Source organism: Pituophis catenifer, unplaced genomic scaffold (genome assembly GCF_029215685.1).
Source record: "Pituophis catenifer annectens isolate HBS135680 unplaced genomic scaffold, rPitCat1.0.hap2 SCAF_3, whole genome shotgun sequence".
NCBI lineage: Eukaryota > Metazoa > Chordata > Lepidosauria > Squamata > Colubridae > Pituophis > Pituophis catenifer.
Window position 1 is genome coordinate 167,276,711 of NW_027256883.1, and position 15,527 is coordinate 167,292,237.

The window sequence follows — 15,527 nt, forward strand, 5'->3', positions numbered from 1 at the left end:
CCGAATAGATTTGGGAGTTTCTGCGTGTGGCTGGAAACGCGATGGAGTCTTGGAGAGCTGTAGGAGGAGGCGCTCGCCAGGCCAGCAAGAGGCCTGGATCCAGTAGGATCCCATGCAGGTAAGGCGTTTTTGGAGAGAGCGATCTTGAGCGCCGTCCTGTCCTTCTCGGCTAGATCGCCTGCAAAGAGGGGGAGGGGGGGGTCTCGTGCAATGCGCGCTCTAGCGAAGTAGCGCTTTGCACTTTTCTAGTCTGGCTTAGCGGGCAACCTTTGCGGAGGCCAGAGAGATTGAGGTTTAGGCGCTATGAAGTAACTGGCTGCTGTGTATTGAAAATGACTCCGCAACACTCTTGCTGTATTGTATCGGGCCCGGCCGCTGAGCGATTCCTTCGCCAGCTGGAAGCAAACTTTCTCTTGCTTTTGTTTCTGCTTGCATCATTTCCCGCCGAGCGTCGCGCCCGGGGTGGCGTGCGCGCGCAGGCTGCGGTTCCACCGGGTTTGCTTCCACGGCCTGCCCGATTCTGTTTGCAGAGGCGGCGTGAGAAAGTGGGGAATGTCTTGCTGCTTTCTTATGATCTCTGACATGAAGTTATTTTTTCAAAGGCGCGGCCTTATTTTTTAAAAACGAGGTCCCGAAGTGTATAAAGACACGCCTTTTTGGTTCTAGGAAGCACCCACACGAAAATGGAGGGCCTCTTCCTGTATTCCTTGTACTTGAAATGGAAAGCGTATCTGGTAGCTAAAGCCACACTTGGCTTTAACTAAAAGTTAGGCGGGAATCGCCCATTTTTATGGGTGCATATGTAGGTGGCTGCTGTGTTAGTAACTTGTTAGTGATAGTGGCCTCTTAGCCTGGAGAGTTTGAGAAATACCTGCTAGGCTTGCAGTGGCGGATTAAGGCTCCCTGATGTCCTAAGCACAAGATGTTTTAGTTTAGTTTTATTTTTTTTTACAAATCTTCATTGGTTTTTTTATTTTCTTTCTCAACTTTGTGGTGCCCCCTTTGGGCCTGGTGCCCTAAGCACGTGCTTAGTCTGCTTACCACTATAGGCTTGCCAGTATTTACTCACCCTACCCCCACGGAACAGCAGGAACAAAGAGTTGGAATTGCACTCAACTGCCAAACAACGCCCACTGCTCCTCCTTACATTACCTCGGATCAGCATTCCTACCGATTGGTGAATTTAGTTTCTAGGGATAAGCAAGTTCTTAAAAGGGGAAAGTATCGTAGCTCTTTGCTAGATAATGAAAATTCTTCAAAACCACCACGTACTAATTTCAGTTACAACCACCTATTTTCAATACATATTAGCATTAACTACGAACAAAAAAGTGTCTGTTTACAGAATAACTTTCCCCAATGTGGGCTTCCTTTAAAGGAACTGAACTTCAGGTCTCATAATTCTTAGCCTAGAGGAAGTAGGGGTGGGGGAAACCACTACTGTTATTCATGTTGGGCATTGTTAATAACACAATTGGTTAATTTACAAACGTAAGGCCTGCAATTATATGTGGTATCTTTGTGTAAAGTTCACTGTGCCAATCATGGTTGTGCAATGAGCATCATGATCATGTTGCTTTTGATATCTGATTTTGTCTCCAACGGTTTTTTTTTTTAAAACTTGCTATCACTGTCTTTCATTGCTCCCCCCACACAAACACACTTTTTTTTCCTACGACAATACAGCAGCCAAGTTTGGGAAAGCCTTTTCAGCCTTACAGATCAAATGGGAACAGTTTCCCCTTTGCTTTTGCCAATTTCATTAGAACACAGAGAAGAGATGAGAGTAATTAAGATGGTTGTGTAATATATTAAAAAGCAGGGATAGTTTGGTCCAGATGCTGCAAGCTGTTTTTAGAGCTTGTTGAGGCCCCTTTCCCAAATCTGTATCCTGAACCCTAAAGGACTCTTGTCCTAATTCAGCCAATAAAACGGCATGGAAAAAATTTGTAAACCATTTTGAGTGCTATATAAACATGTAGAATATAAATTTAATAGCTAAATACTGTTCAAAAGCATTTAGGAAGATTTTTGTGTGCAAAGATACACATTTCAGAGATAACCAAATAACTGGTGGAATGAGAATTTGAAATTAAGTTATATATTTGCTTAACTGCATGGTCACCATCTCTAGATTAAAACAAGACTGACAATGGGATTAGGGCCCAAAACTCTGCAGATGGAGGTTTCTGCTTCCTTGACCTCTCCTGTAGTCACCCACTTTTCCATGCCTTTTCCCCATTCAAATAATGACAAGAAGTGATACATTTTCTTCCTATATTTGATCCTCTACCAGAATGTCAGTGCTTGGAATTATAGAAATGGAAGAAACCTGAATTCTGTCATTTGGTTTATGTGCAGGAAACAAAAACATCTCTGGCAAATATATGCCCACACTTTGAAGAAATGCCAGCCAGGCGAATACCACATCTTATTGTAATCAACTTTACCATGGAACTGTTCCTTCTATTAGGAAGCTTTTCAAAGCATTCTGTCAGCCCCTCCATATAAACTAGACAGAAAACGCAACCATATGAGCTAATTCTACTTCACTGTAAAGCTAAATTAACAGAACCTTGCAAGTTCGAAAGTATAAATCTCCCACCATTTTTTAGCCTGATTAATTTAGACAGATATTTCCTAAATTCTTTTTCGGACTGATAAGCAGCTGTGGGCATTTCCCTCCTTTTTATTGTTTCCTAAGCAGTATACCTTCCCCTTTCAAGGTCATTCCACATAGCAGTAAATATTCAAACAGAATCTAGCTTCCTGTAATTGAATACCTTTCAGATGACAGAAAATAATTAGGGATTTTGTTGTTTATGACACTCTTTAGTGTGCGTTGCTCTTTATAATGAAGTTTCTGGATTGGATATCACAAAACCATCAAATGCTCTCAAACATATATACATAATTAAAAATAAAAATTTAGATTATGCAGTTGGCATTTTTGTTATACTAAGGCCAAATACTTATTAGAACATTGTTGCTTTAGCCTGCCATTTCCTTGTTTGTGATAAACTTTTAGTTTACTTGATAGTTGAGTATTCAAATATATTTTTGGTGCAGTAATTTTGGTTCTGAACCAGCAAATCCATATACGTTAAAATATTACCTCTTTCATCTCGGATACTAATTTTCTTTCAACACACTCTTAAGAATTAGAGTGAGTGGCTTTGCTGTGTTTATCAAGTCTATTAAATATAAATAGAGCAATATCCTTTGAATGAATGCTTTTGTGAAATCATCTGTTGGCAGCCAAAAGATGGGAACAGGTCTTCCTGTAAAAGTTTGACCTTGCTGGCTTTCTTGGAACATGAGCTTAAAAATGGCATGTTCCCATATTCTTTTTAAAATTCCAAGTGTAACATTGAAGAATGCTTCATAGGCCTATATTTGGGTAATGGAATCTGGTTTAATCAGGAATTTTATTTATTCTCTACTTATCAGATAATATTCTCCTTGTATTGTCTTTCACTTCATTTTTTTTTCTGTTTTCATTTTACAAACTATTAGAGATGGTGTTTGTGGTAAGAATTACAGATAACCCAAAATGGAGTAAAGGGTTTCTCTCCTCCCTCTGTCCTTCCTAGACTTCTAGTTAATGGAAAGTGGAGGGGAAACAAGACTCAGGTGTGATCTGCAGCAAATCGGAAACTTTTTGTCTTTTCTCCACTACTTACTGAATGAACCAGTGGTGGGATTCAAAATTTTTTTACTACCAGTTCTGTGAGTGTGGCTTGGTGGGTGTGGCAGGGGAAGGATACTGTGAAATCACCATTCCCTCCCCACTCCAGGGGAAGGATACTGTAAAATCGCCATTCCCTCCCCACTCCAGGGGAAGGTTACTGCAAAATCCCCATTTCCTCCTGATCAGCTGGGAGGCAGAGAATAGATGGGGGCAGGGCCAGTCAGAGGTGGTATTTACCGGTTCTCCAAACTACTCAAAATTTCTGCTACCAGTTCTCCAGAACTGGTCAGAACCTGCTGAAACCCACCTCTGGAATGAACCATATGTAAATGATGCACATTCATGCCTGACAAAACGTGAGTTGATAGCTATCAGACATCTGATTTAAATGGGTAGCAATGGGATAAGGATAATTATCCATACTGCTATTATTAAATGCTGGTTGTAATATTTTTACTAAGATACTGGCATCCAGATGGCCCTCTTAAGAATTGAATTCTGATTCACATTTCTTATTATTCTGCATCTAGGAACTTCGCTCGTGGAGCATGTAGATGGGGTCAGAACTGTCGATTTTCCCATGATAGGAAATCTACCCAGATCTGCAGGTATTTCCAGAATGGATTCTGTTGCTATGGAGACTGTTGCAGGTAAATATTTTTTTATATATTAATGGTGTGGAGGATGAAAAAAATTTGTTTTAAACTTAGAACAAACCACCAGATTTGTTCTGGAAATTCTGCCAAATCCTCCTGGGGCAGCTCTAGTTCACCAGGACTGAAATCTGATTCCTTTGGTTTTCCATGTTTTGATCAAAACAAAACCCAGGGAGAACATGTAGAGCAAGGCTGATATGTGTTACTGTCTTCTCTTTTCCTCATATTAGCTCCCTGCATTCATATCCTTAGCTTTCCACCATCAATCTTCACTGCAGGTACTCTAATCTTTCCACCCCTTGCCTTTTCTCCTTGTATTTCTCTGCATCTTACTTTCATCCATGTTTCAGAATACTTTCTCAATTTCTTTTAATTAACAGAACTCAAAAAGGCTTGGCCTATGTTCCACATCAGCCACAAACTTTTAAAATAGTCTTCTAACCCTTGATGCCTTCTAGATGCTTAGATTACTGCTCCCAGCTGACAATGAAATCTATAGAAATATCCTCCAAATTAGCCCTCAGTAAATCTCCAGGCATGTCAATTCTAGATAGGAAATAAAAGATTTGTAAAGCACTAGTACAATTTGCTTAGTGCCATACACAAGAAGGACAGAAGAACAAGTTTTATCTTGGAAATGTATTCAATATCTGTTAGATCTGTGATGCAAGTTCTGATGTAGCATCCAGCTTTTGGGTTTGCTTTTAGTGAACTATTTCAGTTTAGGTTAATTTTCCCAGGATTTTACAATGTTACTGGTTTGAATTTTTCTCTGTTGGCTAATGCTTGACATAGTGAACATTTTTAGATGTTGCATAGCAGCAGGAAATTGATTTTAAATACTTTACTTTAGAAAATTTGAGGGTGGGGATGGGGTAGAGGAAGGTTTCATATTACTTCACATTGCAGATAGTGGGTTAAGATTATAATGGCTTGAAAGTCAAAATAGAAACTTCAGACTTTCCAGTCAACATATTATGGTTTAGCAATCAGATTTTCTTCTGGCTACTTATATTCGGAGTTACAGGGCCTGATTCACATATCATGCTAAGCCTTGCTTTATTGAGCAAGCTAGAATGACCTACTTTGCAGATACTACTAAGCCATGGTTGGCTGACACATCTTGTTAAGTACAAATCATACCTAGCTGATTTTAAAGTATGAATGTGGCTTTTGTAGTCCTTTTTCAGAATGCATGTTAAAGATATATGCTAAAGTATTAAAATGAAATGGTACTTGGAATTCCTATTCTGATTTACCTTGTGAATTAGGCAAACAAACAGTCTCTTTAAAAGGAGTTGTTGTCTTACACATAGGGTTAGCATATCATTTATCCCTTGTGCTGAATATTTTGATTTTCAGAGGGCACAGGGTTAGATCCCAATTGTCCAATCCATGCATGGAAACAGTATGAATTCACAGAAGGCACGAGGATCGAATAGGGGTAAAAAGAGAAAGAGTAGAAAAGCCCCTTTCAAGTTTGTGTTTCTTCCCCTTCTATCATCTTTGTTGCTCCTTTAGCTTTCCTAGTACTCTGAGCAACTTTGAGAAAGCACTGACCCCTTCTCTAACAGGAGTATTTCTAAGTACCATTTGGCAATCATTTTGTAGAGCTATAATGATTCCTGCCTGGTTGGTTATGAAAATGCAGTTTCATTTCCTTGAGAGTAAGACAATTTGGACACTATTTAGCATATGATGATAACATGGCAGAGGAGAAGTAAACATACACACACACAATTCACATAATTATATACAAAATGTATATGGGGCATGGCAATGGCCTCATAATTGGATGTCCAATTCAGCTGTCCAGGCGATCGCCTCTGGCATCTTTGTGCAGATCTTCTGGAAACCAGAGAATGCACATCATGGGCAATCTTGCACAGTATGTTTAATGTTCAAGACCTAAAATGGACACCTAACATCAAAAACGTCATCAAAAAAGCACAACAAAGAATGTTCTTTCTGCACCAACTCAGGAAGCTCAAACTGCCCAAGGAGCTGCTGATACAGTTCTACAGAGGAATTATTGAGTCTGTCATCTGCAACCCAACAAGACAGATACAGACTTCAGAGAATAATTAGAACTGCAAAAAAAACCCCGATTACTACCAACCTGCCTTCCATTGAGGACCTGTATACTGCACAAGTCAAAAAGAGGGCTGTGAAAATATTTAGAGACCCCTCACATCCTGGACATAAATTGTTTCAACTCCTACCTTCAAAACGAAGCTATAGAGCACTGCACACCAGAACAACTAGACACACGAACATTTTTTTCCCGAACACCATCACTCTGCTAAACAAATAATTCCCTCAACACTGTCAAACTATTCACTAAGTCTGCATTACTATTACTATTAATCTTCTCATTGTTCCTATCATCCATCTCCCATTACTGACTATGACTGTAACTTGTTGCTGTATCCTTACTATTTATATTTGTTTCCTAGTATGATTCAATTGCTTATTTGTACCCTATGACTATCATTAAGTGTTGTACCTTATGATTCTTGACGAATGTATCTTTTCTTTTTGTGTACACTGAGAGCATATGCACCAAAGACAAATTCCTTATGTGTCCAATCACACTTGGCCAATAATGAATTATATTCTATTAATAGTTTGCATATCAGCACCATAATTGCAGCAAGGAGAATTTGGAAGCTTTAGTGCAAGGAGAGATATGTTTGATATATGCTCTCAGTGAAATACTACTGTCACTCCACCTCACTTGCTATTCAATATTTCATTAGCTACCAGCATATCTCAGAAGCTCCAGCCTTCAGCACGTGTGGTACAGAGTCTGCCTACCATGGATTGGAAGAAACTGGATTGTTGAGAAACCATCAAGGGTCGGAGCCAGCCATCTTGCCAGAGGCTTCAGTCAGGAGCCGGAGAGGGTCTTGGCATGAGTCTGAGCCAACAGTCTTGGGCATGGGGCAGCTGCAAAGAAACTTTGAAAGCATGAGCATGTCATTTGATGAGGAAGATGAAGACAAGGAAAAAGCCTTTATCCCTAAGCGTCCACCAAACTGGGCTCTCAGCAAAGAATTTGTCCCTAGGGAGACCAGTGCAGGTAGGCTTCCAGCAGAACTATTATATATTTTATTGGAGTGTTCACAGAAGACATCGAATTCCAGTACGAATTTACAGCTTAGCATGTGTATATGGGGCATGGCAATGGCCTCATAATTGGATGGTAGCATAGTACTTGCGAGATGTTGCATATCTTGGGCTCATCATTTCAGATGATCTTGTGATTCTCTCTGCATTTTCTAGCTCTTTATTATTTGACTGCTAATATACACTTTTCTCTGTCCAAGTATATTCTCAATATCACCATTTCTAACTTGGAGATTCCATTGTTTATGTTCCATTTGAGCCATGAAAGCAGTTCATAGCCATCTTTTGTTTGAAGATCTTCAAACAACCAAAGTTACATGGAAACTACTTTTCTGAGTGACTCTTGTGCTGCAAGAGTCCATTTAAGTGACCACATAATTGGATAACTTTAACAAAGACTTAATATGCATATCCAGCTTAATATGCGTATCCAGCTCTATATTTTGCATTAAAGTAAAAGAGTTAAAGGCCAAGAACTCATATAAACCACCCATCTGAATGGCCATTTAGTCTTTCCACCATCAACATTGTGCAAAAAGTTCTTTTGCTCTTCCTGCTACTTCTTAAAGTCGGTAAGACTTGGGGATGTGATTTTTGTGATTTAGACTCATTTGTAATATTACATAGAATGAGTTAATGCGAAGAGGTTTTCCTGACTTGCTATATTCCTTCTGCGTAGTTTCTAGCTCCCAGGAACTGAAAATTGGTACCACATCCCTGAAGTCAGAAAGTGAATCCGCCAAGGAGACTGCTTCTGCTTCTTTCCCCTCAGAAGAGTCAAAGGTAGGTGGGAGAGCTGAAGATCAAGAGAATAGATACTATCATCTAAAAGCATGCTGGTTTTTTTGAGTATCCTAGGGCAACAATTTTGTTACATATTGGTTGCATATGGAATATATAGACTATTATATTGGGGGGACCAAATGAAGAGCTATTGCTCCCAAGTATTGAGATCTTAAAACATACTTCTCTGACAATTCATTCTAGAGTGCACTGTGTTGATGGGAATAATGTCTCTAGAAATCACTGAACTGAACTTCTTAGCCAGCATGACTGGTGGTTGGAATTAGTATCAATTGTAGAATATCTGCAGGAACCAGTCTTGCCTCACACACACATCCTGTTCCTCTCCTTCAGTCTGCATTTGCCTAAAAACAAGTTCTACAGGCTATGAACAAGTTGCATTAGGCAATCTTAAGAAAGGGAGAAAAACGGAATGGGTAAAGAATAGATCAAAGTGAGGGAAAGAAAGGAGAAAGAGTGATGAAATAGGAAACAAAATGAAAAACAATGGTGATATAAAGGAAAACAAATAATGCAGTACAAACTATCTTGGGTTTTTTTTTTACAATTATTCCACATTTCTTTGTGTTAAAGTACATTTATTAAAACAAAGCCTGATTGTGGACTTCCCCTACCCTTATAACTTTTGGTTGGAGTTCATTGAAAATTGCAACAATACAATGAGGGGCAACAATTTGCAGAAAAAAAGTCATCCTATTGAAGGCTACTGTTCTCTTGTGGTTGCTACTAAATCCCTGGGCATTTAAATATTAACATCTAACCATCTAACTATTTATATAAACTTTGCCTAATCTTGTCCCAATGGTGCTTTTTCAAGAGGTAACTGGACTTTCTGGACTTTCTTCTCATCCAAGAAGCTTCTTCAGCTCTGACTGGATGGTGGGGAATGAACTGTTGAAAGGACTGTGTGGTAGACGGGAGATAGATGATGTCGTATCCCTCCCCCTGTGTTGAGAGAGGGCTGTTCAATTTTGACATAGATGGCCTCAACACAGGGGGAGGAATACAACATCCAGTCTATCATACAGTCCTTTCAACAGTTCCAAGAAGGCTCCACACCCATTTGCACTACTTAGGTGACCACACAGATAAACCTCCAGGTGGCCTCAACTACTCTCTAAAAGAATGCAAATGACTGGATGTCTGGATGAGAAGTGGAATGTCTTCAAAGAAAAACCAGAAAGTCCAGTTGCCTCTTGAAAAAAGTACCTTTGGGACAATCATGACCTGGATGACTGAGAATCTCCGTAGATACTCTGCCTAATCTGTTTGAAGTAGCTTTCTTTCTGTGGGCCAGGCAGAACTGCTAGTTAAGATGAGGTATGACTGCATGAGTTTTGCCCCAATCATTCTCCTACGACTCATAATTTTTCTTTTATCTAAAGCTCCAATAAATAGATTATATAGAAAAATGTTCTAAATTTAAACTTGTGAAAAAGCAATACAAAAAAAAGGATCGATCTGTTTGGTCTTATTTTGTTCTTAAATGTCCTGATGATCTTTTTTAGGCAGCTGGTAGTTCAGAAGCAGCAACAGAAGCTGCAGTGGAACAGAGCAAAGATGTGGTATGTGGTATCTGCATGGACAAAATTTCTCAGAAAATCTTACCCGAGGAACGTCTGTTTGGCATTCTTCCCAACTGTACCCATGCTTATTGTGTGGGCTGCATCAGGAAGTGGCGGAAAAGCCGAGACTTTCACAGTGCAGTGATAAAGTAAGCTTTGCATAGTAATTTCAGGTCTTACATAAATGGAATTTATATACAGGTTAATATCTATTCTGTTGCCCGGCCAGTACTATGTACCGTCTAAGCTTGCATTTCCATTGTCTATCATTCATGGTGCATTCCTTTTCCTATCGCACTGAGTGACTTGGAAGAAAAGAGGGATGCACAGGAATTTTGAAATGCCATCATCCTATACACTGGCAAAATAAAACCACAACAGCCCAGAAACAAGCGCTAAAAAGAAAAGGAGAAGCTCGACTCTGCAGTGCTTTCCTTAAGGTTTATGGGATGCAGTATCCCATATTCAGGAAGAAGAGTCCTCCATAAGAATGATGATGTTAGATGTAGACCTTATGATGCCCATGATATTCAAGGGCCTTATGGCCAGAGAGGCATAATACAAATCATAACGTTTCTTGGTCATAAAAACGTACGTATAATGTTGGTTCCACAAATTATATTTTGAATGTGTGAAAATAATGTATAACACATGCCAAGAAGACTGAACTCTAATGACATGACGATACATCATCAAACATGAGGATAAAATAATAATTCAATTCACTGCACCCTCAACAGCAAGTATAATTGTACTAGTTAGGGCAAACACTCAGAACCATCTTTGCCCAATCGCATTAGCCCATCCCACCCAGTCAGGTAGGGAAGGTATGTTGTGGATCCTGTCAGTTAAAGAATTCCAACTGAAAGGGCCTGGGAAGAGAATCTCTGTAATTTCTCCTGCCTTTTTAAACATTCTTCCAACTTGGTTCTGTCATCTCAGTTGGGGCTCACAGAGGAGCATGCAGCTATGGGGCTGGTTAGTGCCCTGAAAGCCTCACCCTGCCTTTTAATTAACTTTCAATGTAAATATTAATTACAATTGCCTCTTATTTTAAATTTTTGTATTCAATTTTTATGTTTTTAACATTTTGCTTGCATGTCGTCCAGAATCTCCCTTGTGAGGGAGTTGGGGTTTTCCTAAATATTTTTATTTTTCATATTTCTGAATCGCCCATCTCGAAGATGGGCAGTGTACAATAAAATGTTAAAATATAAAACAGCATGTATCAAAGTTAAACATTTTGGACGCAACAGTGATTAACTACTATTAAAATTAGTTAAAAGGCAAAGGGAGGTCTACCAGGGGTCCATGGCTATGTGTTCCTCTGGGCTCCTCATGGGAGGCTGCACACAGCCATATTTTAACTCCTTTTCGGAAGGCCAGAAGAATGGGTGCCTGTTTCATCTCCAGAGGAAGAATAGTCCACAGGGTGAGGGCAATGGTAGAGAAAGTTCTCTTCCTAGAGCCTGCCAATTGGAGTTCTTTAACTGACGAGTGAGATGGGATGGGATGGGATGAAGACAGTTCTATAGGTAAGCGGGCCCCATGCCATGTAGGACTTTATAGGTCACAATCAACACCTTGAATTGGACCTGGAAGCAAACTGGTGTTAAGTATAGTTTGCAGAGTTGAGGTGTTGCATGCCCTTCTTTGGGTGCCTAAAATTATCTGTATGGCTGCATTTTGTACCAGCTGAAGCTTCTGGATACTTTTTAAGGGCAGCCCCATGTAGCCTGTGTTGCGATAGTCCAAACTGGAGATTACCAGGGTATGAGTGATTGAGCAGACAGCGCCCCTGTCCAGGAAAGGGAATAACTGGTGCACAACATGAAGCTGAGCAAAGGCCCTCCTAGCCACCCCTGTACCTGCTCTTCAAGCAGGAGCCATGAGTCCAGGAGGAGCCACAGGTTATGCATTGGGGAATACAGACTTGTCTAAAATCAAAGATGATGAACTCCTTGATAGAGAGGGCCCACACATAGCGATCTTATCTGTTCGGCCCAAGTCTGTTGTTTTTCCAGGCTCCCACAGTTGTCTGGCACTGCAAAAGAACAACCATTGCATCACTCACTTAACCAGGGACTGAGATATATTGCATAATTGGGTAACTGCACTGGTGATACCTCATCCCAGGATAAATAAATTTGTTGCTGCTTCACTGTTAAGGATAGCAATGCAAATTGAAATTCTGAAGACACCTGCTCTTGTTTAAATCTCCATGGTTTTTAATACTTAAGGTTGGATTACAATGACAGATGAATTGTCTACTGCATCTTTATCATTGTATTCAATTTCCAGAGGTTGCCCAGAGTGCAGAGTCACGTCAACTTACTTTATTCCCAATAAATACTGGGTTTCTGATACAGAAGAGAAGGAAAAACTGATTGAGAAGTTCAAGGCACGGACTAGGTAAGTAGTTATCTGTCTGATGAGTTACGTGATGTTGATGCTTGAGGTTCAGATAGTTGGAGGCCTTGTGATTTTGAGTTATTGTTTGGCTTTTTATTCCAGCTATCCTTACAATCTTTTATGCTGCTTTGATATCATGTTAATTTTGTTGTTGTTAGCTGTCTAGAGCAGTGATGGAGCACGTATGACTAACTGGTCATTTAAAAGCTCAAGAAATTGTGGCTTACCTTAGAAAAGTGAATTGGGATGGAGTTCCTCCTGAATTTTCCTAAAATGGTTACTATAGAGAAGGTTTCATGTACTATATATACATACATGTAACATTCCTGTCACTGTTAAAAAATGTTGCCTTATGGCAGTGACTCCAATCCTGCCTGTTGCCTTTCCTGAGAAGTGCAGTGATCTGTTGCAGTGATTAAGATGCTGGATTAGGTAGGAGCAGGAAAACCTGAGTTTTATTCTTGCTGTAGGCACAAAAGCCAATCGCATAACCTTGAGCCGATCACTCCCTCTCGGCCTTGGGAAGACAACAATGGCTAAATGCTTCCAAAAATGCTTAGAAAATTGCAGTGTATTTTTCCAGGAATCAGGTCTGGCTCGGTGAAAAAAAACAACTTTTCTTATACAAAAATTATTTAATTTTTTTTAAAGCCCTAGGACAACACTCAGCTTCAAAAAACTGTGATTCAATTGTTAAGTTACTGGACTGGAATTGTAAAGACCCAGGGTCAAATTCAACTCAGCTCTGTAATCTTGTTAGATAATTTTGGGTCAATCACTATGATTTAAGTCACCCCTCTCACACAAGATGTACCAAAATCTTTGGTATTTGTATAAAATTGTGAGAGGAAGTGCTATGTAGAGAAAATGTCATACATTTTCAATGCAGGTAGTCCTTGATTTACAACCATAATTGAGCCCAGAATTTATGTTCTAAGTGAGAACTGTATAAAGTGAGTTTTGCCTCATTTTACAACTTTTTTGCCACATTTGTTAAGCGAATCACTACAGTTGCTAAATTAGTAACATGGTTGTGAATTTGGCTTCCCCATAAACTTTTGCTTGTCAGAAGGTCTTGAAAGGGGATACTGTGCATACTGCATACTGTGATAATTAAGAAACCAGTTGCCAAGCAGTTGAATTTTGATCATGAGATCATGGGGATGCTGCAACAGTCATAAGTGTGAAAAATGGTTATGTCACTTTTTTCAGCGCTGTTGTAAACTTCAAACAGTCACTAAAACAAACAGTTGGAAATCAAGGACTACCTGTATTCCCAGCTATCACATATTTGTAAGCTATAGCTTGTGGGAAGTCCAATTACAAATCTAATTCAATTCCTGAGCTCTTTGGCTTTTGACCTCCTGTTTTAATAATTGGGAAGAATTGTTGATAGGATTATTTTGTAATTAAGAGTGTAACTCGGTGGTTTAGCTGATTATTTATTTATTTATTGGTTGGTTGGTTGGTTGGTTCGATTTATATGCCACCCTTCTCCGGACGCTTACAGGGCGGCTTACAATGCTTTTAAGCAATAGCCTTCATACTTTTGTATATACCTGCTTAGTAGGGCTTTCACCCCTCCCCCCTTAAAGCGGTGTTCTTTTTTGACTTGCATTGTATTGCTTTTGTACCTTGTCTACAAAACATTAATGAAGGGAGACACCTGCTATTGTTCTAATAATTACTTCGTTTCTCTTAGCAAAATACGATGCAAATTCTTTGTCCGAAGCAATGGTCACTGTCCGTTTAAATCAGAATGCATCTACCTGCATGAACTTCCTGGTGGCCAGCTTCCTGCTGCAAGGCTGCGACAGAGGCCTAACCGTCGGAATCGGCCACACTTTGTAAGTCAAATTACTTTCATATGGTTGAGATAAAGTGAAACATTTCAGCTATTTGCTGAGCAACAACATATCCATTTCCGAGCTGATTCCAGGCAGTTCTGCTACACAGCCTAGCTCAGTGTGGTACTCTCATAATTCTGAATCTCATTTCAGTCTGGGAATTCTGGAAAATTCAAAGACATCAAGGTGGACAAGGATGCATCATGGAAATATCTTATTTTGACTTCCATAATGTTGCATTAAGCCTTGGGCCAATCTTTGTTACTTCACATATACATTTTGTTTTCCTAAAAGTTACAGATGAAGTTGGTGCTACTTGAAAAGCATCATTGCCTTAATTTGTCTTTTAAAACTCTGCCAGTATTTTCAATCCTAAACCATTTTCTGGCAGAGAGATTTTATATCAGTGTGTTATTTATTTTTTTTCTGCCATTTGTCTTCTGTATCACAGGTCTACAATCCATCTCCATCTGAGAGCTCTGATGATGATGATGAGGATGAGGATGACGATGTGGATTTGTGCCTTATTCAGTGGGCTCTTACCTTTGCACTGTTGCACAAAGATACAAACTTTGACTTTTCAGACTATCTCTGGGATTCAAGTGATTCTTCTGATTAGATGATGATGTCCTCTTCAGAGGCCGTGTGTAATTGGCTCCAGGAGCAGTGTTGATGAAATGTAAAGTGGTGCCTTGGAGGATGGGTGGGGGATGAAAGATGTCTTTAGTATAATAAGCTTAATGGCTTTTAGTTTTCTGTCAGATGTATTACAATATTTTTACTGTAACCCATAAACTGGGAGAACACAATGCAAGGATTCATTCTATATTGGGAAAGGCCTTCTAATCCACCAGGCAAGATATTCCTATCATCACTGTCAGCACATGATGTACATCTCACCAATTGCACTGCTGTTGCCCTAACCTAGCCTTGCCTTAATTGTTGCATTTTCTGCATTCCCTCCCACCCTTATAGCTGATCGCATATTGGATTCCCCAATGTGTCATATTACAACCTTACAAGTGTTTTATGGAAGGATGCTGGGATCTTCTGATTTTGCATGTATTCTGAAGAAGTCATGTTTTCTGAAGAAGTCACCTGTGGTCATGCTGCTGCTTATTTGTTTCCTCAGGAAAACTGGTTTGCTGAACAATGCTATTTACAGTAGGCAGTATCTGCAACTCACTATTGTATAGCAGTGCTGCTGGATGTCTCTATAGTAGGCCTAATTATGGGGGGTGGGGGGTGGGAGGGGCATGGGAGGAAGTATAAATCTTGAAATTTTAGTATTGGTGCAGTGATCAATTAGCACTGGAGGCTTATAATTATAGCTTAAACCCTTATAAAAGGGATTAGTAAGCCCCTACGTATTTTTTAATTCCAGAAATATTGAGATCATGAAATAAAAAGATAAATATGCAAA

The 15,527-nt window shown here is 39.6% G+C and overlaps 1 protein-coding gene across 2 annotated transcripts; it reads left to right on the plus strand.

Moving 5' to 3' along the window:
- LOC139314174 (probable E3 ubiquitin-protein ligase makorin-1) lies at positions 1-15,527 on the plus strand. 2 transcript variants are annotated; one of them, XM_070939725.1, is made up of 8 exons: positions 1-118; positions 4,222-4,341; positions 7,107-7,429; positions 8,156-8,259; positions 9,789-9,994; positions 12,147-12,257; positions 13,960-14,104; positions 14,556-15,527. In XM_070939725.1, the coding sequence occupies exons 1-8, from the start codon at positions 42-44 to the stop codon at positions 14,721-14,723; spliced, it is 1,254 nt and encodes a 417-aa protein (XP_070795826.1). In that variant the 5' UTR covers positions 1-41; the 3' UTR covers positions 14,724-15,527. The 2 variants fall into 2 exon arrangements, with proteins under 2 accessions (XP_070795826.1, XP_070795827.1); XM_070939726.1 differs by lacking the exon at positions 4,222-4,341.

Excerpts from the sequence above, each read along its gene's own strand:
- LOC139314174 (XM_070939725.1), top strand. The coding sequence starts at position 42 with ATGGAGTCTTGGAGAGCTGTAGGAGGAGGCGCTCGCCAGGCCAGCAAG. Across the intron at positions 119-4,221 it reads TCCAGTAGGATCCCATGCAG|GAACTTCGCTCGTGGAGCAT; the intron begins GTAAGGCGTTTT and ends TTCTGCATCTAG. Across the intron at positions 4,342-7,106 it reads TGCTATGGAGACTGTTGCAG|CTACCAGCATATCTCAGAAG; the intron begins GTAAATATTTTT and ends ATATTTCATTAG.